The sequence below is a fragment of the Agelaius tricolor genome, unplaced genomic scaffold (assembly GCF_023055355.1).
Source record: "Agelaius tricolor isolate 1412-34295 unplaced genomic scaffold, bAgeTri1.0.p SCAF_24, whole genome shotgun sequence".
Taxonomy (NCBI): domain Eukaryota; kingdom Metazoa; phylum Chordata; class Aves; order Passeriformes; family Icteridae; genus Agelaius; species Agelaius tricolor.
Window position 1 is genome coordinate 5871662 of NW_027269284.1, and position 26039 is coordinate 5897700.

General features: G+C 44.9%; 1 protein-coding gene across 3 annotated transcripts in view; it reads left to right on the plus strand.

Moving 5' to 3' along the window:
- FGFR3 (fibroblast growth factor receptor 3) overlaps positions 1-3103 on the plus strand; it is a 55777-nt gene extending 52674 nt beyond the window's left edge. For all 3 annotated transcript variants that reach the window (XM_071447211.1, XM_071447212.1, XM_071447213.1), the window contains exon 18: positions 37-3103. In XM_071447211.1, the coding sequence (XP_071303312.1) occupies positions 37-201 (165 nt within the window). In that variant the 3' untranslated portion in view covers positions 202-3103. The remainder of the gene's footprint in view (positions 1-36) is intronic.
- Positions 3104-26039: the final 22936 nt, after the last annotated feature.

Here is a 26039-nt window from a genome sequence, read left to right on the forward strand (position 1 = left end):
GGACCCCCAGCGCTGATGGCTCTGTCACCCTGGCAGGAGTACCTGGACCTCTCGGTGCCCTTCGAGCAGTACTCGCCGGCCGGGCAGGACACCCACAGCACCTGCTCCTCAGGGGATGACTCGGTCTTTGCACATGACCTGCTGCCTGATGAGCCCTGCCTGCCCAAGCACCCGCCCTGCAACGGCGTCATCCGGACGTGAGCACCCCCGGGCACGTGGACGGACAGACGGACAGACGGACAGGCGATTGGGCAGCATGCCTGGGGAGGCACGAGTGCGGGGCGCCGAGCGTGAAACCGTTCTGAAGGATCTTCCAGTGGAACTGTGTGTGATGGTGCCTGGAGATTTGTGTTGTTGACAAGCTGTTCAGGGTAAAAAGAAAAAAAGAAAAAAAAAAAGTAACTTTTTTTTCATCAATTGTTTTTTAATTTTTTTTTTTCCCTATTGCTGTATGAAAAGTCAAGAAGCACTGTTTGGCCTGAAGGAACTAATCTCTTGCCAAGATGATCTATCCTAGATGATTTTTTTTTGTTTGTTTGTTTTTTTGTTTACTTTCCATTTTGTTAGGGATTTTTCCTTTACCAAGGAGAATGTTGAACCTGGGGGGTGCTGAGCTCCCTGACCTCCCAGCCTCCGCGTTCCGAGTGCCACAGTAACCGTTCTGTGCCTGCAATACGAAGAAAAGAGAAAAAGAAATCTTCCTTTAAAAAAAAAAAAAAACAACAAAAAAAGTGTCAAGAATGTGGAAATTCTTCGCTTATGCAATCTGTACATGAACCTTTTTGGTGGAGCTGAAAAGCCACGTTGCCTGCAGGGATTCATATATTTATAAAAATATCTATATTTTTGTTGTCGTCGTTTTTATAGCTTCACGATCGTACTACCCAGCTACATAGAAGGAATCCTTTCTGGAAGAAGAGAGAACAAAGCTAAGTAAAATGCAAATTTGTCATGGAGAAATGAAAGCAAAAATGGTAAAAAGAGATGGTCAAGTCATCTGAAGTGTCAGCGCCTTGGCCCTTGCACGGGGCTGGGAGCGACTGGGTCGGTGCCAGGGCAGGAGCAGAGCCCAGGGATGGCAGAGACCCCGCGGGGTCCCTGGGGAGCAGAGCATCACACCCTGACCTTTGAGACCGGCCAGTTGGGGGGGAAAAAAAGGATAAATCTCATTTTTGGGGTTTGCCTGTTCTTGCTTGCCCGGGGTGAGTGCGGGGAGGGAGCAGCTCCTCCATGCACCCCTCGAGGCCAGAGGTTTGGCTCCATCTACGTGCAGTGACTTGGAGAAAGAAGTTACGGGTACCTGTAGGCAAGAGCCTTTAACTTATATCAAAAAGGTTTATTCCAGAGAATCTGTGTATATATCTATAAATATATCGTGTATATATATAAATAAATATATTAAAAGAAAAGAATGTATAATACTAATGCAACATAAAGCAGTACTGAGAGAGAGAGAGTCTCAAAATACGAGCATTGCAATCTAGGATATACTGATCTGGGCAAAAGAAAAGATGTTTTTGATTGTTTGTTTTGTATCTTCACAGTTTTGTTTTAAAAATTGTACCTTAACATGTATATTTGTAAAGTTATTTATAGACATTAACATATCTGTTCATTGGTTTAAATAGCATAGCGTTACTGTAAACTTTAAATTTCACCAAACTTAAGGGTGTTTTTTTTAACTTATTAAAAATGGAGAAAAAATATATTAATCAAGTTTTTCCTTTGTGTTTATGGGAAATATTGAAAGAATGTATAGTTGTACAGTCCTTTAACAAATTACATTTAATGTTATAAATATATATATGTATTCATTAAAAAAATATTAGTTTATCCTGGATTGCAGTGAGCAAAGGTAAGTTTATTTTTCAATACATCACCAGTGGTTAAAACCAAACAAATAGCAGCAGAGAGATGATTTTTACACATTTCAGAAAAACAGGGCCAAGAATTCTTCCATCAGTTTAACCACTGTGCATTAAGGGGTGTGAGTGTTTATTTTTCTATTTTCAAATGAAGGTATTCTTTGTGGTCGATTTAATAACAAGTATGCAGCGAAGTGAAATGTTGACTTTGAATGGTGCAGGGTAGATTTTTTTCTCTCCCCTTTGCCAGTACTGTTGTATTTTGGGCTTCAGAAATGCCATGTGAGCAAAATAGTGACACTGTTTGCAGGAGAGCTGCTACAGCTGCATATTTCTTTTGCATCTAACACATTGGAAAGTGCCAGTGATGCCTGATTTTTGGTGTTCAGAGTGCTATGCTGTTTTGTTCCTCAACGCCAGATAGCTGTGTAAAAGCACAGGAGTGACCTAAAGAATGTTAGCATGGATCAAGCTGACAGTGGGGGATGTTTGGGCTGAGGATTTTTTGTGGGTGGGGTTTCTGTTTATTGTCCAGAAGACTTCTTTATGTACTACCAGAAGAGGCAAAGCAAATTACATCCTGAATTCTTTCTTTTCATTTTTCTCTGGTGCATATTGCATATCAATGTTTCAGAATAACAGGATGACAGCATCTCATTTAATTTTTTTTTTTCTTCTTAGAGCCACAGAATCCTTATCCTAAAATAAATAATTTATAGTTTGAGGTTACTTCAGTGGAAGTTTGAGAAGGTAGATTTCTATAGATTTTTGTTTTGTTGGAATAAAAAAAAAAAGAATTTTTTGGTATTTTCTTACAAATGTCTGCTAATTGTGTACATTCCAAGTACTCGAAGCAAAGAGTTTTCCTGTACTGAAAAAAAAAATGTACAAAACTGTGCATGGTTTTAAATGTTACTAGATATTATAAATATATATATAATTTATTGAGTTTTTACAAGATGTATCTGTTGTAGACTTGTTGACTTTAACATTTCTTATTCAATGCTTATATAGTTTTATAGCCTGGACTATTATCTTTAAAAGCTTAAAAAAAATTAAAAGTTCCAATTTTGTTACATTTTATACTGTTGATGTTACAATCCACAGGTTTGCATAGTGTGATTTTTGCAATGAGCAACTCTGTTCAGTTTATTTTAATACTGTACTTCTGTGCCTGACAGCTGCAGCTGTCAAAGGTGTGAGATGAACACTAAATAAAACCATTCTGCTTTTGTTAACATGGGAAACTTACTTCTACCAAAAAAAAAAAAAAATAAACAAGTTGATAAATTTTGGGGTTTATTCCCAGTTCTGAGGGTCCATTGCAAAACCAGGTGTTCCAGGCACTGGGACTTGTAGTGCCAGGAAGGTTTAATTTTTTTTTTTATAGTGCTGCTTTGCAAGTCTTGGCCAGTTCAGGTTTTGTATTCATAATAAATTACAGCCATTTTGGTGGAAGGGCAGTCTTCTGTATTTGTTAGTGGGTTATTTGTAGCCACACCAGCCATTGTGTGCACAGCCCTGGCTTTGACCTGGGGGGGCTAAGCAAGGGAGCTCAGTAAAACCTTGTTTTGCTGCTAGCAGACTGCAGGGGATGTTGCAGCTTGGGAACTTTTGGGCCAATCCTTCCAGCACTTTCATATTATACAGATTCCTACAAGTGATCCTGTTGAAATGCATCCCAGACACCTGGATGTGGGCATGCAAGTGTGCCTACCTGTGCACAGCCTGCCCACTATCAAACCTATGTGCTTTAAGCAGCTGGGCATGGAATGGCATCCATCCATCCATCCATGTATCCAAGGAGGTTGGATCTGTGGCACTGGGACTGGCAGCAGCACTGTTCCATCCTAGATTTAAAAACATTAAAAATTACGTGGGGTTCAGGTAATTTCCTTGTAAGAAAAGACACCATTCTTTTAGCACCACTGTGTTGTGAGAGGAGTCTTGCTGCCTGTGATGAGTTGCTTCCATGCTTTAAGGACACACTTTGGTGGCCAGCCCTGAGCCCAGCCCCAGCAGGAGCAGCATGAGGACCAGCCCTGGCCATGCAGGGCTGCAGGCAGAGCATGGCTAAATGGCCTTTTGCTTCATCAGGGCAGGGTGGTGAGGATGTTGTGCTCCATTTGCCACCACCAGGACTGGAAAAGCAGAGAGGACCAGATCCTTCTGCAGTGAGCTGTGGTGTATAGCACACCTGTGCTTGAAAGCTTTCCCAATAAAAGCCTGCTGGGCAAACAGAGAGCACAGAAAGTCACAAAGAGGAAAGTCTGTCCTGGTGCAGTGGCTGACCTGCACATGGTGCTGACTTGGTGTTTGCTTTCCCTCTTGGGTTTCATGATGTCATTCTTCCTCTGCTGGCCTTCCCCCACAGCCGTGTTTGCTTGTGGCCCAGGGAGGAGAGGGAATATTTGACTTTAATTGCCCTACAATGCATCCAGTCCTAAGCCCAGGATGAACATTTGGCTGCAGCTTGTGATGTGCATTGAGCAATGCACAAAACAACCTCAACGAAAATTTGCACATTTACTTGGTTAGGCTGTGTGGCTGGAGCTCATCTCCCCTTCAGTGGCTGCTGCCTTCCACCCAAACCCAAAATGCCCTTTACACATGACAGAGTTATTTTTCAAAGCAAAACTAACGTCTTCTTTCCTCTGTGGGTGACTGCACAAACAGCCTCTCACTGGCTGCCCTGACCTGTTTCATAGCAACATTCAAATAAATTCCTAAAATTGTGATTAATTTCCATTGGTCATGGCTCCATGGTGAGACAGGGAGGATTTGGCAAAAGGAAGAAAAGTCTGAAGCCCTGCAAGTGTCAGTAGGAGAAGGCAGCTAGAACCAGAGCAGCAAAGTTTCCTGGTGGTTGGTGCCACTTCAAGCTCTCAAAGGAGGTGTTTCCTGCTTGTGACTCTCCTGAGCAAACTCATCCCTCCCAGGGGCTATATAATCTCCAGAAAAGGGAATATGGAGACATGTTGTGCTTTTGAAAAGAAAATGTGAAAAAGGCGAATAAAGGGTGAGTGATGGCTCTGCTCAACACAGCAGAGCTATAACAGGAGGGCACAAGGGAACAGCCAGAGGAGATGCCAGGAGCTGAAGAACTTTCATGGGCTTTGTGGCCCAGGACCATGGGCTCACCAGAGACAGGGAAATTATTTGTCACTCTTGTTTATGCCCTCTTTTTCCTTCACTTTCTCAGGCATGTTAGCTTTTACTTAGTTCCTCTGTTTCATAACCATCGTGTTGCTTTTCACAAACAGCATCTCAGGTGTCGTTAACATGTCAAGCTGAAAAAGCGTTGTGCCCTGCCCCAACAAGATTGTTATCTAAAACCAAGAGAGAAATCATTGTTGTAGTGTGCAGTGTTGCAATCAGAGCCTGTTGGGGACATTTCTGGCCACACACAGCTCTGGGTTATGGTGCCCATTGAAGACCAGCCCTGTCCCAGACTTTTTTTATTTCCCTTGGGTGGTGGTGCCTGGCAGGAGCAGGGTTTGGGGAAGCATGCAAGCAGAAGAAAGGTATTTCTCCAAATATGCAAGTGAGATTGGCACAGGAATGATTTTGCTTAAGGCCAAAGTCTGCATCACACTCACCATACATGGTTTGCTCCAGGTTCCTCACCAGTGCAGGAAAAACTGGCATTTCCATCAAGAAGGAAGGACCCCAGCTGGGAGAAGAGGCATTGGGCATAAAATTTAAACAGTAAAAGCAAGAGGAAATGTGGCACCAGGAGACCATAAGGTACCTCCCCACCTCCAGGACACCTGGGTGCACTCCCTACACATTTGGCCAGAAAATCAGGCAGCACAAACTGATACTGGGCAGAACAAGATGGACAATCAGCACAATATCCTCTACAGTGATAACACACCCTGCCTAGCCTTTGTTGCTGGCATTTAGCTAAATGCCATGCACACTCAGCTCTGGGGCTGCCTGGGCACCCCCTGCATGCTCACTGAGATGGGGTGGGAGGTGTTAGCACTGCCTTGCATGCCAGGTAGGCACTGGGTTCAGCCAACCCTGAGCCAAAGGCAACATGGATGTTGGTGTAATGAGAGACTTCCATGTGTTACAGACTGTATTAAAGAGCAGGTTACAAGCAGGAGTGGTGAAACTTTTGACTCATACCAGCAAAACCTCTTAATAGGAGAGGAGCAGAACTATGGGCAGCAGAAAATCAAGGCTGAGAAAGGCAATCTAAAACACAGCACATCCCCTGAGGGCTCTGCCAGACTGGTAGAACTGGGGAAAAAACCCAAATGAATTCTTACAAGTTCTCAGTGAAGCTGCCTCAAGCAGCTTTGGAGAATAACTTAGTGCTGCAGAGACACAGCACTGAGCTCCTTGAAGAAGTGCTGTGATGCACTCCTGACGTGTTCCTGCACAGCCAGAACAGCTGCCTGGACACCCAGGATCCAGCCAGCAGTTTGCCACTTTCCCAGGAGCCAGCATGATACTCTATGTGGTAGCTGAGATCCTGATGAATCTGCCCAAACCCAACAAAAGAGAAGTCATTCCTTGTCTTTCCTGGGTAGCACAGTTATCTTTTCCCCCAGCAGAGAAAATAACTTCGTCAAGAAATTCCTCTTTCTGCTGACCTTCCATCAGACAGTTGTCTAGTCTGCTCAGCAAAGCAGAAAACACATTTATTGGTTTCAGCCATTTTTTCCACTTTCACACCAATAATACAGAGGAGGCAGAAAAAGCCAATTTTCTCCCAAACAAGAAATGAGCTTGCCTTTGCAGAAGTTTTCAAGCAGACCCTGCTACCAAACCTGCTTTAGTAGTGCTGACAGGCAACCTCTTCATATTGCAGGAGACAGAGATTTGTTTTCCTCCTCCTGTGCCTCCCGGCAGCGTTTGTCTGTCCCACATCCATGTCTGTCCCACAGGCAATGGCAGGCCCTGAGGTGATGGTGCCTGAGGCTATTCTGGAGGAACAAAGTTAAAGAGCATTGACAGATGCTCACTGGACATTACAGGGCTCCAGATCAACCACCTCCCTCCCTGTCCTGGAGCGACAGACACACATCTCCCACGTGGGAAGGATTTACATGGATGATGCCCACCGTATTTTCATTCATTAATTTCATTTATGCCTTCATGCACCTCCATGAGGGCTGAGCAGAGGGACAGGATCAGCTCTTGGATGTGTCTAATTGATTGAGTTTGGCCAGTGGCTTCAGAGGATGTCCAGTGCCAGTCCTAGGGTTTTGCCTAATACCATCTTCCAGGGATGTCTTCTCCCATTTGAGGGCAGTTTCTTGTCTTAGCAGCAGCCTGGCCTCCACCACACAACTCCTGGCCCAGCCAAGGAAATCCAGCAGGTGATAACTACAGGACCATGGACTTTAAACCCTCAGGAAACTGCTGAGCAGGCAGTGCTGGGCATGCCAGCATAAAGGCACTGAGATGTTCTGCTGGTAAAGGCAACATGGAAACCAAAGGAGAAGAACAAAGATGGGCACAGGGGAAGCTGAGTCACCTTTGTAAAAGGAGGGAAAGTTCCAAGCTGTCAGATGGTTTCCTAAGAAAGATGCAATACCTTTCTAGTTCTGAGTTCACACACTGGGAATGTGCTGCAGTCAGAAAGAGCCACTCATTTACAGCCTGCATGTGAGAATTTCAAAGCTGTGGTAGTCTGAAAGCCATCTCAGAGCTCTTATTACACACATATTGCAAATATCTGGTGATATTCTTTCTTGGACAGAAACCGTGCAGCCAACTCTAACCTACACAAGGGATGCAGGAGGTAAATTTTAGGCCTTTTTGATCTGGCATTGTAAAATGCTTTTGTGGAAATGCCCTTGTCAGCACATACATTCCTCTGGAATGCTTCTGTTGGAGGTTTATGGTTTACACATGCAAAACCTCTGCAAGTACCTCCCAAAGGCATTTATGGTCAAACTCTGGGAGAACACCTGCACCATCTTGATGAGACCATGCAGAGTCTCCCTCTTCAAAAAAGTCATTCCACTCAGAACAACCCTTATTGCCTCAGCCTAGGGTGTATAAACACCCAAATGATAAAAATCATCTGCCAAAAGCCCTTCACAAACTACCCAAGGAAATATTCATATGACAAAAACACACGAAAATTAGGTAATGCTTTTGCAAGTTTTATCATCTTTCAAAGAGCTCAAGAGAGAGGAAAAGTGCAATATAACCCTGATGACCAGGGACTTCATCTGGCAAATCAGCTACCAAGGTCTGAAACCAACATATCTGGCTCCTGGACAGCACAGTGACTATTAGATTAAAAAATTTTAAAGAAGAAAAGAAAGGAAAGAAAGAAAAGAAGAAAAGAAAGAAAAGAAAGAAAGCAAATAAATGCAACACACCTTTTGAGGCTGATGCTAAAACAACACTGAGATCCAGACAGAGCTGCTGGCTCCAGGCTGCAAGGGGGGAAGGCAAAGGAGCTCCCATCTCTCCTGGCACAGGCTGAGCAAAGAGGTTCACGATGGATGAGTGGAGCTGGACCTCCTGCTGCCTAATAATGGCAGAAAATTGGTGTTTCTGCCCAGATCAATGTCTGTGCAGAGGGCAGGAGGGTACACCTGGAGCTCTGCCAGGGGGGCATCACTCTCCTTTTCTCTGCAAGTGTTTTTTTCCTGCTATTAACAAATACACTGTAATTAATATATAGTGATATCTGTATGCCTGCTAGGTACAATTTCAGCCTAGGAACAGTTTTGTTGTTAGGTTAAAATTCTGGGAAAATGGATGCTTTTTGTATTGCTTATCAGTTTTATTGATCTTTACCACTAAGACTAACTCTACCTTAAGCTGGAGAAAGTCTCAGATGGGCTGAAACATTCTGGGTGCACTTCCTTCCATCCTTCCTTCCACCTGTGCCCCCTAACTGTTAATTACTTGTGATGAGATTTTTTCATCAAAAGGGTCTCAGAGCAAAGGAGATACATGCACACTTTGTCTTTATTTCAAATTATTATTTATTTGTGATGATGATTTCTTTTTCTCTTTTAAAAAAATAAACAGGATTTAAAACACCTGAGCCAGTGAGAGCCTTCAGGTACCAAGTTCACTTCATGCAAAGCCCCACCATCAGTTTTCACTCTTTGGGAATGATTTTAATGACATTTTCAGGAATTGAGTTTGCAAAAGCAAGGCTGTTGCTGGATATTCACAAAACAGAAAGGTAAGTGCTGTGTTCATTACATTACAGAGTGCTCTTGGCATACTTTTCCAAGTCTTGTATTCAAAAGTAGAATTTAAGAAATTTTTACAAGGTAGAGAAAGGGCAAGAAATTTCTGGCAAAAGGGGTTGCTCTGAGGTTACAGAATCCAAAATAATTTTGGTTGGCTGATCAACAACTAGTTAATTTTTCTGAATGCATCACAATCCTCATGTCAGGGGGTACAACTCATATTTGCCTTGCCCAGATCAGTGAGTCTCATGAATTTCATGAACAGAGAAGAATGTATGAGCTAAATGAGCCCAAGGAGAGTGGGCAGCTCTCCAAAAGGGAGACACATCCTCATTATTACAGTCAGCCTCAAGGAACCCTGTAAAACACCATCCTTTCAGGTGTTCGGCAAAATTTCCAGCAAAGCCAAGAGAGGTTTACTTGTGTGGGAGGGACTGGAGAAGCAAGGCCTCTGTGCTTGTGTGAGCATGTAGGACAGGGCAGAAAAACAGTTGTTTATGCAACATTAAAGTTGAGAAATGAGGCAGTCAAGCAATGCAGTGTTAGGGATGAATGCTCAGGTGCAATGGTGTTAAGGGTTGGTCATCACAGAGTCACTGAGAATGGAAAGGAGCTTTAGGATCACCGGGTCCATCACTCAGCCCAGGATCACTGTGCCCACCACTAGACCATGTTCCAAGTGCCACATGCCTTTTAAACACCTCCAGGGAGGTTCTGCATCTCACTGGGACTCCATGCAATAGCCAAGACATGTGAAATATGCTCTAGCTGGGGTTGTTCAGTGACAAGTCAACCGGTGATTATCCTGCAAACAGGGGAAAAAAATTAAAAAGGCAACGCTTTAATTTGAGACCTCATTGATCACTCAGGAATTGGCTGTTTTGTGATTCTGATCTGGGGTACTCCTCACAGCTGACTCACATCAAGGCAACAGCCCCTTCCTAAAAGCATCTGAAAATGTTCCTGCAGTTACTCCCCTGCAAAGTCCACATCTTCCCTCAGGATTCAGCTACATAAGGGCCAGCAAAGTCATCCCATGGCTTATGACACAGCTTTCTTATCCCCCTGAGAAATGGGAATCTGTGGCTACAAAGGGATGAGCTTCCACATCTCCTTGCCCTTCAAAGTTTTCAGCTTATTTTGCATATAATTCCAAATGATCAAATCTAATTCTGATCTGATCTGTGTTTAATTTTCTTTCCTCAGTATCTGAGTGATAGGTTTGGCTCAGAAAATGGATTTAACTATTATTTCAAGCAACTGCTAATTACAGTGACTGAAACCTGACACTTAATTCCAGCCTCAAAGGTGTGAATGGTTCACATCAAATACCAGATGAGGTGCAACATCTCAATTTAGTCCAGCTAAACATTTGCCAGATTTCTGTGCAGAATACATGCATGAGCAAGATATAAATAAGACAGAGGAAATGAGATATCACCAAGCTCTCAGTAACACTCCAGATGCACTGCTCACAACATCCATCTTAGGTACACCTTGAAATTCAGGCACCAATGCTGCAGATTTTGGGTGGGGCATCTAATGTGCAGAGAGTGGGAATTTCAGCAGAAAATAGATTATTATCAGAGAAACATTTAGGTTAATCATTAAGTTCTCTATTTTCACATCTTACAGGTGCTGAAAAAGAAAGACTTTGGCAAATTTAATAAAGTATTTAGCAGGGCAATGCAAGCTCAAGGAATGGAGTGAGTTGGCAACACATCTCCCAGGAACACAGATGTAGGCAGGGTCCAGTCACAAGTGGGGGCACTGGAGGGGGTTTTCCTTTCTCTGAGTAATCTTTTAGGATGGTGCCAAAGATGTCAGACTTGAAAGATGAGTTTCTACAGCTAATTACCATAGTTTACAGACACTGAAGCTAAGGCACATATTTTCAGAGGGGCTGAGAGATTCAATATGTTGCAAATTAAAGCAATAGCTTTGTTCACTATCTGATCACATTGCAGCAGTACCCCGTGGACCTGGGGCATGGAGACCACACTGGATGGAGTGGAGGATTAGATTCTGGGCTTCTCAACCTTGCTTGAGTGCGGTAAAAGAGATATTTTGTAATTTTTGACCACTCAGTTACAAAAATAATTACAAGACAAAGAAATGGCATTTTACTTTTTCCAAATAATGTGGATTTAGATGGCCCATCTTCAAATGCTCAGGTTTGAGGCTTCTTACAGGCATTCTTCTGCCTGACATGAAACTTCACATTAGTTTGCTTCAGAAAGCCAAACAGTGTCAATGGAGGGTGGCTGTGAGCTGGACACAGATGATCCCAGTAATCCCACATCCAACCATCCCAATAATCCCCCTCAGCAGGAAACACCCAGACACAGCATTTCAAGGGTTCAGTCACATCCCAGCAGTCATTTTTCCTGCAGCCCTGCTGCATCTGTGGCTCTTACACTGGAGCACATCTAACACATCCAGCTGCCCTAGAGCCAGGGCTTTACCTCTGCTCATTCACCATAAAACCCTGTTCTTCTGTGGGAACATCTGCTCATTTGTGCTCCACCCAAACACCCCACACATTCTTCAGAAATTTTTCTTTCTGCAAGCCTGGTTGCTTTTTGCCAGCAGCAATGTACACGCTTGACATGCTAAGGAAAAGTATTTAACAGGAGGGAAAACACGTTCCACACAAATTATTCTCACTGCGGGATGAAGAGGAGCAAACTAATGCTGCTGTACTTTGGGAAACTGCTTGCAAAAGGAAAGGAGCTTAATTCAGCCAGTTAAGGTGAAATACCTGCCATTCCCTCTCCATAATATGCTCCAAAGAGCATTTATTGTAATTAACCCAGCTCAGTACTGGCCTGAGTGTGGATGTAGAGCACCCTGGGAACTGCATTTCCCCATGGGGATCCATGCTCAGGGTGAGCCCAGGGGATGGTTTCTAGCTGGGCTTCCACCTTGGCTTTTGTGAAATGGGCTGTCTGGCCAACTAGGACAACTCTCCCCAAGTCCCTGGTGGTGACAGCAAAGTCCATCCCTGACACCAAAGACTGAATTTCCATGGAAGATGAGGAGTCCTGCTGCAATGGGCATGACAGGAGACACTGCTGTGTCAGGCAAATGCAGGGTTTATAGCAGTGTTCTATACTAATAGACCCACACAGTCACAATTCCAGCCCAAAGAAGCAGGACTTTTAATTCTGATTACTTTTCAGTCTAAGCCACCAGTTGGACACCTTTTTTTTTTAAATTTTCATTGTTTCACTTGGAGACTACTTTCCAAGAGGTGTTGACAGCTGTTCTTCACAACACCCAATCACCATGTAGTGTCAGAATCCCAGTACCTAAGGTCTCAAAGAAAGGAAGCAAAAGTAACAGTTACCAACTCTGCTCTTCGCTCACATTTACGATAATGTAAAAATATTGTTTAAGACAATCTTCAGACATTAAAATATCTGTAAGTTTTGCAAAACTAGATAATGGTTCAGTTCTGAATGCACTTCTCCCTCTTTCCTTCTCTCTGACAGTGATGTTGCTTTAGGTAGAGCAGTGTTTTAGATCTGTGGTGGTGACTGGTCACTAAAACCTCTGTGAGAGGTGCTGTTTCAGTCACTTCTGTGCTTCACACTTAATCTTCAGCCATATGACAGCCAGCAATACTTTAATGCTCCATGTCTTTTGTTGCTTAAACTTGTTTTAAATGGCTCTGTGCTCTTGCATAGGAACAGGCTGCCCAGTGAAGTGGTGCAGCCACCATTCCTGGAGGTATTTAAGTACCTGGAGGCATTTAAAAGAGGTGCAGATGTGGCCCTTAGGGACATGGTTTAGCTGTGGCCTAGGCAGGGCTGCATTAATGGTTGGACTTGATGACCTTATATGTCTTTTTCAACCTAAATGATTCTATGGTTTGCTGGTTGTTCTTCAGAGCTTCATTATGAGATTGGAGATTGTATGTTCTTCTCATGGAGCTGCAAACAACAGAATCTGAGCAGACATGGGCAAAAAGCCTTTCCTGGGCTTCCTGGGTTCAGTCTTACTATTTTATTTAAGAACTGTTTTGTTCAAGCACATGGCACCCAACCCCTGACCTCTAAATGGCTGCTGTGGCACAGCCTGAGATCAAAACCCAGGCTGTAGACAGCACCAAAAAAGGAAATGAACACAAACTCTGCAGGACTCAGCTCTGACCTCCACACCCCTCTACTAAAATCTCTACAACCCTTTTACTTAGTCCTTTGCAGAGTTAGCCACCTGGCCCAAGAGTAAAGCTAAAAGTGTCATTTCTTGAGCCCCCTTCAGCTGTTACTCAAGAGTTGTCTCTGGTGGGATGCCCAGGGTCAGAGAATGTCTGTACTACCTACTCAAACTGCAGCCATGTGCTTCTTCCCTTCATTCCTGCAGCTTTGGTAAATCCAGCTTCATTTAATCTCTCATAATTGTGCAGTGTGTTTTTATTTAAATTTGCCTCCAGTCTCCTACCAATTAGTGCATCCAGGCATAAGTGATGGCGGTACCTCAGATCTTGCTGGACTGCCTCACTCACAGTTTCATCATCTTCTAAAATGCTCCAGGTCACTGCCTGCAGCTGAGTGAGGGAATTGCTCCCTCAGATCCCAGACCATGCCATGAAAAGCCCTTTGTGATGACAAGGACTGCCCCGGAGGAGCTCAGTGTGCAGGGAAGCCCTGCAGTCGCCCTCAGAGCCATGCATCTCATCAGCCACACCCGCCCAGGACTCTCAGAAGTGGCTCCCACAGGAAGGGATGTGCTGACTTTGGCTTGCAGGAGAAAAGTTAAAAGTGAACAAAACTGTTACTGAGTTGTTTGAATCCAGTTCAAGTTCCATCTCTGTCATGATTAACAAAATTCTTAATATCTCTGTAAGATTAACTGGGCAGTTACACATGGACCCTTCTGGCCTCCCTAGTCCCAGAGTGGCAATCGCAGAATCCCAGAATAGTCTGGGTTGGAAGAGACCTCAAAAACCACCTAATTCCAAACCCCTCTGCCACCCCAGGGATGTCATTCATGAGGTTGGGTTGCCCACAGCCCCATCCAACCTGACCATGAGCACTTCCAGGGATGGAGCAGCCACAACTTCCCCATCCTGGGGAATGTTAATATTTCAGCCATGACCTGGGCTGACCAAGTGACAACTGCCCCCATACTCCAGATAAATTAGTGGCCCTTGTGCAAGTCTTGGTCTCAAGAGTTTGGTGAAACAATTTTCAAAATCCACTTTCCTGGCTCAAGATAGAAGATTTACCAAAGATTTACCAAATTCCTTAGAAGTGTGCGTGCATTGCACAGGGTCAGGCCAGCAAAAAGCAGCAATGAAAGGGCAAGAGCACATTCTCAGCTCCTTACTTTGTGCCTACAATGACTTTCACCATCTTCCTAATGCTTGTATCCCACCTGCCCTGAAGTTGGAAGAGAAATTGAGGGAGCAGTAAGTTTTTCTCCAAGTTCCCCCCCACCTTTCCCATGAACAATTCTGTTCAGGTAAATGGGCCAGTGCTCTCCTCTCTAACAAACATCTCTGTAAAAGCAGCTGTAGTTACAACCACAATGAGCACAGACACCAGCAAGAGATGAATCATTTATGTACTCTTTAACTTGTCTGGAACTACAGATTATGTCTACAGTGGAAAAGTTCATCTTGGAAAAGTTCATCATAGCAAATATATTCGTTAGTGTGATTAGATCAACACCACCACAATATTCAATTTTACTTTGCCTTTGGCAGCAGCAAGGACAGCTGGGCAACATGGTGCTAGCAAAGGCATGTCAGATAATATCCTTTCCATTCTCCCACAACAGACAAGCCATAGCAAAGGAACCAGTTTTGGTGGCCACTGAGTAAATGAAAATCTCTCTGAGGTTTTATATGTGTGGGCTGGGTCAACACCCACCTCAGTAGGGGCAGCTCTATGCAATGGCACCAGCATCAACAGTTCTGCACAGTCCCAGGAAAATTCCACAGAATTAGGCATTGCTGGGGTCTCCAGTCTGTCCTGGGAATTTCTGGAACCTGTTTTCCAGATAAATTAGCAATACACTCCCTACAAAGGACTTATTGGACACCAGAGCAGGCTGTGCCTGTGCCACAGCCATAACTCTCCTCCCTGTGCACTTCCCCACACCTGGGGGCAACTGTGTGCACCCCAGTGCCCACCAAACTGCTTTCCCAAAGCTGATGCTGTAAAGGTTTCAGTTGCAAATGCTGTTTCATGTTACTCACTTGAGAAGCACAGGCTCCCTCTCCAGTGGTTGCAGGCACTCTTCCTGTGCCAGCAGGTAATAGATGAGGTGCAAATTGAATATACTGCACACTCAGGAAAGTTGTTTGGTCACAAGGAGCTAACAAACCTTGCTGTGTCTGTAAGATATTTCCTCCAGCTGCTCCTTATTCCCTATACACAGCCAATGAAGAGCACCTGTTAGGGGTAATCACACACACCCACTCCATAGCCCACCTGGGAGATGTCAGAGCTACAAGAGTGCTCTACTGCAGCAAAGAAATGATTCTTCAGCAAAGGTCAGTCAGCACAGCAGCATCAGACTGTGAGCATCAAACCCATCTGGGCTTCACTTGGTGAGCTACAGACAATGGCAAGGCCAACTCACACCATACACAGGCCACCATCAAAGGTCTCTGAAGGTTCCTGCCATTACCTGAACTCCACCTACACAAGTTCACCTGTCACACGCTGGGATAGGCACTACTGGCTCTTTACCCATCTGTAACCCAGTCCACGTGCTGGCAGAGGGAATTGTTCTGTGCTGACTCTGACCCACAGAGGATTCCCCAGCCCATGGAAGCTCTCTCCCTTAGCAGCTTATCCAGTTTTTCTGGTTTGCTCTCCACTGACACAGTGGTATGGAGTAGCTGGTGTGGCTCCCCTGGCTGACTGACTGACTCTTACTCAGCTGCCTAGGAAAACGCTACAACAAAAGCAAACATAGGAGTCAAAAGATCAGATTCAGAAAGATTTGCCCAGGATTGAGAAAAGCCAGAGAGATGGTGATGCAAAGAACTTGGGCCAACATCCAGAAAAGCTCATGTGGCAGAAGTTACCTTTTCCTCACAGTCAGGAGAAATTTCTAACCAGCATTTCAGCTTTTGCTTTATCTGCCAGCCCAGGTGCTTTCATGGACCCCCTAAGCAGAAGATCTGTGCACTGCAAAGACACGCCTGGATCAGTGCTTTCCCTTGCCTTAGTTTCAGAGGTGGTAATTGAAACACAGGTAAGATTTAATAAAGGACCAAAGACTCTAAAAGGGCCTGCAGCAGAGTGGAGATGGCAGCTCAGCTGAGCTCCACTTCAGAACCCCCACCTGAAATCAATTTGTCTTCCACAGGTGAGTGCCTGAGCACACTGCCTAAATACCTACACATGGCATCCAGTCTGTGGACCCAAAAAAGAAAGAGCTCTCTCCACTCTTTCTGCTTGTAAACATAAGCAAACCCTGCATTCCTTGCTATTAAAAGACACAAGCTGGTGAGTTACTGCAGGGATACAGCCCAGAGGCAATTATCTCCATTTGCTCTCTAAGATTTACTCTTGTTTACACCTGCAAATCTTTTACCCCCTGACAGGTATCAAAAACTACCAAGAGGTCTTCAGAGTTCTCAAGAGACCAGAGCTCCCAGCCTCCAATGCCAGAAGACAAAGCCAGTTTAATTCATGATCTCTGAAACCCTGGGGCTTCACAAAATCCCTTATCCCATCTCCCACCTCCAAGCCACACACAGACTATTCCATGATCCTATTCAATGACTAGCAGAAGACTGATCTACCTCTCAAAAAGCCTGCTGGGCTCTGGCAAGCCCCAGAGCTCAGGAAGGGCCAGGAAACCACACAGCCTGGGGCAGAGGTGGGAGGAAGGAGAAGAGTAACATGGGGATTTGTCCTAAATGAGCTCTTGGATTGTCCTTGGGTGGGCTCTTGGGTTCTCCTGTGAGGGGATCCTGGGCTGTTCTGGGAGGGGCTTTCCTCTCCCTTCAGCTCTTCTCCCTGCACATGGAGAGACAGGCCAGGTTTACCAGCCTGTGCCACTATTGCCATGCCAGGGGCAGGGATTTTCCCTCTCTAGCTGGGAACAGAATGGGAGGCAAGAAGCCACACGCTTCAGGAGGAGCTTGCAGCCTGAATCTGATATGCAAAGTGACCCCAAGAGACATCAGAAAGCATCCCCCAGCACCAGAAACAGCAATCCCATAAGAGAAAAGTCTTTCCAGTCATAAGTTTCAAAGTGATTTCTATCTGCATTGCAATGAGTTTGCCACTGGCAGGGGTTGGAACTGAGGAGTTAATGCAGTGCAGGTTTATGGTGAATGAAGGCTTCTGGAGCCATAACTCACAGTAATTGACAGGAGCTGTCTGCACGGCTGTGAAATATGCACATCATAGCTGCAAAACAGGAATCCCTGTGAGCATCACAAAACAAACAGTGCCTTTTGCTTCCAAGCACCGTGCTTGCTGCTCCTTCTCACATCAAATAAAACCTGGTAGTTACATCCAGAGCTGAAATGACGTGTGAATAGTGAAAGATGCCTCTGCAGCAAACCAACGAGCCCAGGGACCGCGAGATGGAGGAACGCACAAGAGGAGCAGCAGAGATTCCCATCCACGCCTCACTTTGATCACAAAACACACAGAGCAACCAGTGGGCTCAGGGCAATGAAAATCATCAGGCAATTATCATTTGTGTCACCCATTTTCATCACTTCATTTTAAAACAGGGGCCTGTAGGGGCAGACTGGCTTAGCTCCATTGGCTTGAGCACAATCGTCCCCCTAAGATTAATCTGTTTGAAAAATGCATCTGTTCTGTGAATAGATCTGCTTTTAATGGCTAAAGTGGATTTACAGCCTTACATATATATATTTAGGAGAAGAAGCTCAGTTTTTTAATGAGGGAATTAGTGAGGGGATGTACCCAAGGATCTTTACTGGGATTGCTGAGCCATGGATAATTTGTTAGAAATAAAGGTTTGTGATGTGAGATTTCAAATGTTGTATGCAGAGGACTTCAAGGCAGCAAGGGAAACACAGTGAAAATCTTCAGTTTCTCAAAATGTGTCACCACATCATAGCACAGCCATCTTGCAAAGACATTTGGGTTTGACAATGTATTTGGGGGATTTGTATTCTCTGGAAGCTGGAGGAATCTATATCTTAGAGGAATGTAATGGCGTAGATTTCTTTTAATTAACTTCTTGACCCAAACCCAGTAATGTTTAAAAATTCCATTTTAGAACACCAGTCTAAAACAGCTCTATCCTGTTCCTATGCAAAATGAAAACTATATTTGAAGCAATGAAAGCTGAAACAAACAAGAGTTATCTGCTTATATCAGTAGCTGTAGTGGACAATGTTAGAAAACCAATGAACCCAACCAATCAATTCTCACTGCAGTTGTAATTAGAGAGGATTTTTTTCCCTCACTCCTTTCCCTGTTAATGCTATTGAACACTAATATCTTCAAGGAAATATATTGGGAAGCGAAGTCTTTTTTCTAGATTATACACAGTGAATGTTTATTATTCCACCACTGAACACATGGATACAAAGCACAGCCTTTGGGAAGGAATGTTCACCATGTTTCTTGTCTTTTGGCAGTGGTAAGAGACAACTAACCCCAGCTGGCCCCACCACCCATCTATCCATCACCATCCCTGAGACCTGTGAAACCCCCATTCCTGGAATTGTTCAAGGTCAGATTGGATGGGGCTCTGAGCAGCCTGGTCTGGTGAAAGTCTCCCTGCCTATGCAGGTGGGTTAGAACAAGACAAGCTTTAAGTCCCTTCCAGCCCAAGCCATTCTAAGGTTCTGTGGCTCTCTGACTTCCCCTTGGCTGTGTTCCCCTCCCAGCACAGGCTCCCATCTTCAGCACAGCTCCCACCAAGGAAGGTGCCATGGAGCTCCAGGCTGGCAAAGCAGGGCCTGGGGAGATGTGGGTTGGGGCATGGCATGGATGGGGACAAGGCAAGAGGTGGTGCTGCTAAATCTGAGAGACTGCACAAGGTTCTACCAGATTTTTCCCTGAAATAAATCTTGACATAGCCCTGCCTAAATTTTTGGACCCAGGATCCAGGATATTTTACATTCCTTATGCATTGTGGATAGCAATGCAATGAGGAGCAGTGGAAGGCCTTGTTGTTCATTTCCTGAACTAATGGCAAGACTCTGCCAATCTCCTGCACATTGGGCAGTTCCTTATTCCCAAGAAGGGACTTGCTGTATAAAACACGATTACCTGAGGTGCTGTCAGTGAGCTCAGTCAGGGGAATTCAGCCCAGGCAGGGCATCATGACTGAGCCTTAACTCATCCCTTTTGTTAGCAGAGCCATTCTGCTGGCTGGCTCTTGTGTGAGTGGTGAAGAAAAGAGTGAAGCATGATTCCTTACCCAAAAGGCCTGGAACTCCTGAGCCTGGCCCTGCAGTCATCACTCCCACAGCTCTTCCCTTACTTACACGAGCAGTTCCATGTGTGGATGAGGTTGGAGGAATTTTGGGATGAGACCTCAGGTAATCCTGACCTGACCTGACTCACAAAGCAAGGAAGGAGCTCACTCCAATTGGCCTGGGAGGCAGTGTGCCTTGCCAGAGATACCTGATGCCAGTTTCTTTGAAAATAAAGAAATCATCATCTTTCTGATTAAGTTTAGATACTCTTAGATGGGCAAGGAGAAATGAGTCAAAGCTGAAGTGAGTAGAAGAGGAAGATAGAGGTCAGGACAAATTGTTTTCATTTGGAAGCTCAGCTGCAAGAGTGTTAAATTGCAGGAGATCAGTGTTTGCAGCTTGTGAAGCTTTCCTCTCCCACCCCAGCCTGGATGCTAAGTGGAAGCAAACAGGGCTCCTCACTCTTTTTGAACCTGATCCTGCACTACTCAAATCAGCCAGGCTTTGTTGTGAGCCTCATTCCCAGGTGGGGACAGAGCACAGCCCACAGTGCACGGCCTAATCTGATGGCAGCAAAAAGAGCATTTCTGAAATGTGTCAGCTAAAATATTTGAACAAGCAGGTTTTCAAATCCCAGTGTGGACAGAAGGAGCTGCTTTTTAGCAGGTGTTAGCAGGAAAAGATAAAGCTGCTCAGTTGAAAATATGTCATCTTTCATTTGGAAATGTGTCAGTACAAGCATGTTAGCACCTTTGTGCCAAGTCTGGACAAGCCCTGGAGGAGAAGAATGGCTGAACTAGCAAGGGGAGGGAGGTGAAATATCTCTGGAGGCAGCTGAGTGCTGCAGTACTTTGGGTAGGAGACAGAAAACAGCTATCCTCTAATGGGAGCATTTTTAAAACCAAGGGATTTAGGAGTTCACAACTGCCAAGATTTTTACACCTTCCCCAAGCAAAGTCTGAGGATGCTGTTTGAGGCAGACCACATGGAGATCTTTCTGTATTAGGGTTCCCGAGGATGATACTACTGTGGGTCCCACTGGGCTCTGCAGCAGTGGGACCACTGCAGGAGCCAGAGACAGAGAGGAAAGGGATCACCCCTCAGGAGCTCAAACTGGTCTCTGCCAGATCTTACTGCTATAGCTCTTTTGGCATCCAAGCTGGCATTTTGCATCCTACACAGCCACAGCAAAACCCAGCCCAGGCATCTTCATGTCCTCCATCAATATCCACAGGAGAACTTCAAGCACAGGGTTAGCCTGGCTGGATTTTCTCTGTGCAGAGCCCCACTCACTTGGAACTTACCCAAGCAGCTGCTGACACAGCCCCGAGGAGACACAATAAAAAGGCAGGGGAAATGTACAAATTCTACTTAATATGGAACAAGGGATCAGTTAATCTGATCCCTGAGGAACTCAAATGTATTTATTTTCATGACAGTGTTCCAAGAAAAGAGGTCTCCTACCTTGGATCCACACTCCCTCTGTGCAGACTTGCCCGAATACCCAAGCCAGCTCTCAACCTGCTGCTTGCATCCAGATTTTGTATATTTTGAGCTATCTCTCTCTTTGGAAAAAAATATGGATTTAAACCCAAGGTACAGAGACATCTAACAGCAGCAAAGACAATGTGAGTTGGGCTGCTCTGATTTCTGTTCTGTTTCCCATGGTTCCAATCCCATCACAACAAATCCAGTGCAACACATCAAGAAGGGGATTATTAAACATATTCTTGAAGTCTGAATGGAGTTACAAGTAATAAATGGCTAAAGTCAATGCCCCAGTATCCAGGACAGATTTCTAGAGCCATATCCCAACCCATGGAGACAGGAAGAAAAAATTTAACTCGAGTACAGACTGAGCAGAACTATGAGAATATTAGTCCTGATTGTCCTCTGATTCCTAGCACAGCACTAATTGCTGTCATGGCAGCTTTCAGTTCAGCTTGTCCCTCCAGGTCTGCACATTATCTCACAGTTTCCCAAGCAAAAGCATTGCAGCCTTCCCTGCTTAGCTGCACAGCACTGCCAGGTTTCCTAACCCTCCTCTCCATCGAGAGTATCCACGAGTATCCGGATCCTGCTGTGCAGACCCCACGCTGGGGCAGCTGTAATTGTGTTGCCACAATATTGGATTAACAACAGGGTGACTCTGAAGGTACAACTTGTTTTTAATTTCCTATTTGATGAAAAAAACATTTGCTGAAATCAATTATGTTTTCATCATATTTAAGAGGGTGATCAAAGTTCTGTTACTGTGCATGCCCAGAGCTACCTCCTCCTTGGATAAAACAGGAAAAAACAATTTCCTGCACAAATCCATTTGGGATACACGAGTTCCTTGTGCAGGGAATTCTAACAGTGTGAAATGTCAGGGCCAATTGAATGTGTTGTGCTAACATGATGCACAGCAGCCACTGGCACCTTCACCAAAAACACATCCCAAGGGAAGCTCTCAACACCATGGCAGCCATGGCAACATGCCAAGAAATAAAAAACTGGGATTTGGCTGCTTCCTCAGGGTGAGGGAACTCAAAGAAGTTGCTTCCATGAGCCTGCCTCGACCACTATCCTGAGGAAAAGCCTAAAGGGGAAACCTCCAGCACAGGAGTCAGGACATCTTTGCAGCCAAGAAGTTCCCACTGACCATCAAAGTGAGAGCAGGAAAGGAAGAGCTGCCTGCAGCCTCCTGACTGCAGCACTCAGCCCTGAAGAAAAGGAAAATCAAAATAGTTTTTTAAATCAGCCATTTAGGAAATACAAGATGTCCTCAGCTCTTTACTATGGTGGTTTTAATGGCATGACTCAGAAAATCACATCAAAACCCCCTGAAATATTTTGTAAAGGTAATGCAGGGAACAGTTTTCAAAGAACAGGCAGTGAGTGTACTGAGTACTTAACCCTTTTCAACAGATCTGATTTCCACTGCTTTTAGGAGTAAATAGTAGTTCTCAGAAGCAAAGGAAGCCACTTCCAAAGAACACCCTCCTTCCCGGGACAGTGGAGGGCCAGTTCAAAGAGCTGCAATGGCAGCAGTGTCACTGTAGAGGCACAGCAGGGTGGCCATGGGGACCAGCAGAGCAGGGCCAGGCTGGGCATGCTGGCTTTCCTCTGCCCACAGCCCACAGCTGGCAATGGGATCTCTCCCCTGAGAGCTCTGGACAGGCCATTGGTGTTGCTGTGAAGGAGAGGAGAAAAAATCTGTGGTTACCCCTGAGCCAAATTTGCTTTTTCTCCACGTAGGAAAAGTTGTCAGGAGTTTTGGAGGAATGGTACAGGAGGATCATGCCATCTTTGAGCCCAGCTGAAAGAACACCAGCTCAGCCATGGACCCAGGCCAACCTGCAGGACCCTACAGAAGTGGGAGATTGAGTCTGAGCACAGGTACCAACCTGTCAATGCATTCATGCTGACAAAAGACCCACAACCACCTCCATCCCCAGCACAATGAGACATCCTGAGCTCCTGCATCAGCTCAGTGTGTCCAGGCAGCCCCAAGCACACTGGATATATTCTCAGCAGAAGAGAGCCCCTGTTTTCAAGTTTTTCACTTAAATACACCACACAAAGGGTGAGCTTCACACCACAATCCATGGGGGGAGGTTAAGTTACTCAGCCCAAACACCAGTCTCTCACAGGAGGTCACATTGGTCCTTCAGAAGTGCAGTGACTCAAGCAGATAACAGGAGTTCCCTCCCCTGGGACAAGCTCTTCTGAGCCATGTAGGGACAGAATTAAATATGTGGAGAGGGCAAGGCAAAGCCAGGGTGTCATCTCTGTGGCTCTGTGTCAAGGCAACACAGCTTGCCCACCACTCTGGGACATGAAGAGGCAAACCCTGTTATCACACCAAGATATCCCAGGTGCAGGATGAGCCTCAAAGGGCATAACTGAGCAAATTGTACCTCCCAGAGTAAAATTGAACAAGATCTTCAGATACTGTGGCCTTTGTGTGGCTCAGTCCTTTCCAGTGTCTACGTGGTGGAAAGAAAGCAGAAAGATTGAGGGTGTCATTGCTGACAAGGCAAAGGAAACTCAAAGGAGCTGAATGAGAAAAATGATGCAGCATGAGTTGTTTAAACAAGGATCATCTTTATCCTTTGCTGTGCAGGGGGGCTGCAGCTCCTGTGGGGGGCAATAATTCCATAATTCCTCTATGGTACAGGGGACCACTGTTCCTGACTGGCAGATATAAGTACTCATGCAATAAAATGAGAGTAATAACAACCAGTATGGCCATTTTAAGGAAACAGAATTAAATATAACTCATTTAGTGCGAATGTCAGCTGCTGTTTTCACAGTTTCCTTAATAATGGAATAATTTGTCAAAGGAAATTAAAGAAGTCACATTTCAGAAGGTTTTATGGACACTGGATGAAAGAAGACAGAACATATATTAAATAAATTGTTGTATTAATAGAGGGGAATGGAGGGGTTATTTTTTCTTTCATTCCCACTTTCTGTGCATGCTCAGCCTTTTACCCAGAGGGATTATCTTTCTCTTTCCATGTTCACATTAAAACTGCATACTTCTCTGAAAGACACAATTCAGTGAAACACAAAGTATTGAGCTTAATACAAAAGTAAAAGGATGAAGTTCTGTGACCTCTGTATTTTATAGGGGATGAGACTGGATGATCTAATTGGCCCTCCTGGTCCTACTGACTGTAACTCCATCAATGAATGACTTTTTAGAAGGGATTTTTATTTTTGGATCCTCTGCAATTCTTTTTGCATCTTTCCTAGGAGATCGAAGATTTAGGGAGACCAAGCTGAATTAAAGATCCATATAACAACAAATAAACAAATATGCAGTGTTTTTGCTGACAAATTGAGGATATCATGGATCAGCAGTTTTATTATAGTCTCAGAGAGAAAAGATCAAAAGGCAGATCAATTCATCAGCTTTTAGTTGGTTTTAGATGGCATGCTAAGGGATTAAGAACTCAAAGGATTTCCCTTCAGTCTCAGAGAGTCTCCAGCACATGTAACAGTTTTAGGTCAAATTATAATAATTAACTTGAGATAGTGTGTTGACTGGAGAGGAACTTTGCCAAAAACAATTTTGCACATCACTAAATACTGACATTCGAATTCAGAAGGGAAACTTGTTTTAGCTCTCCCACAAGTTCATACAGGTTCAACCATTAAAAGCAAGGTTAGTCCTTGCAAAAAACAAGAGCTGAAAGTTGTAATGCTTCCCAAGTCAGATGGGGAGTAGTCCCAAGAGGATGATGTATAATGTAGCAGAAAGAATGTTTAAAAATGCATGGGATCATGCTGCTGTATGGATATCGATAGCCTCCTAAAAGTCTGATAATTAATTAGCAGCAGGATAGTTAATCAGTGCTTCTGTATTCTTTACAAGATCTTCAGGAAACTGGGAAATGTAAATGCCAGGGTTTATTTTTAGTAGGCAACTCATCTTTGATAATAAATGGCTGGACATCTGGCAGGAAAAGAAAATACTATCTTAGCCCATAGTTGAAATTCTACATTCTTATTGAAGACTTGATGTATCTCAGCCAGGTGGAATGGCCTGGTCACAGGAGTCACAGGGTGATACCACACAACCTGCATTAGACAGAGAAATAGGCTGCATTAGGAGGAAAAGCAATTTTAAGATCACATGTAGCAGTTTTTTAAAATAGAAAATATCCTTTTCCTGTTGCTTCATACCCTAATAAGCAAGCACAGGGGAGGTCAGATATCTGCACTGTCCAGACCTAATTCTATTCAATTTTATTTCAACCCACATTCCTCAAACTTCCAGCTGTCAATACTTCCTATCACCCCTGCAGTCTACTTCATCCCTTTAGAGGAGACGAGGCAGCTGGAGAAAGTCATTTCACTAAAATAAAAAAACACAATAAAACCCACCAGAAACCAAAAAACAGGCATCCAGCCTCCAGCTTGAAGAATCAGACAGTCCAACAATCGCTGGGTCAATCCACATTAAGCCGAACAAAGAGCAGACGGCCCCGAGAAGATGAGTTAAATGGCTCGGTGGCTGCTGCCTGTCCCTAATTCTCTGTTGACTTTCGGCAGCCCCTTGTCACAGGGGGGCTGCAGCGTTTGACCCCCGTTTCCAGGCGCGGGCAGCGGGCTGGGGACACACGCGGCCGCGCTCAATGGGCGCCTCCGTCCCCGCGTGCCCCGGCCCTGCCATGGGTGACTGCTCTCCGAGCAGGCCTATCAGCGATTTATTGCCCCTTCTCCATGGCCCGGCAAAGGAGCTGTCTCACAGATGTTGGCATTGTAGCCCATTCAGTGTCACCGTGGGGTTCTCGGCCATTGTGTCCCTCACAAAGGGGCGGCATTCAGGGCAGGGCACGGAGGGAGCCGGGGCCGGGCCTGTGCGAGTGAGCGCTCTTTGTTGGGGCTCACAGCCCCGGGTACCGCTGCAGGCAAGGCCCGCAGAGGAGCTGGCAGGAAGGAAGGATTTTCTGCCTTTTGTGGGCTCTTTCTGTGCTATTTTTGTTCTCCAGGACAGCTTTTGTTGCCCAAGGTAATGATCCTTGGCCCTTATTCATATCCCTGCTTTTGTCCGGGGGCCTTTATGGGTGATGCGCTGGGGGTGAAACCCGGCCAGACACAGCACCAGGGCGATGTATAGAGCTA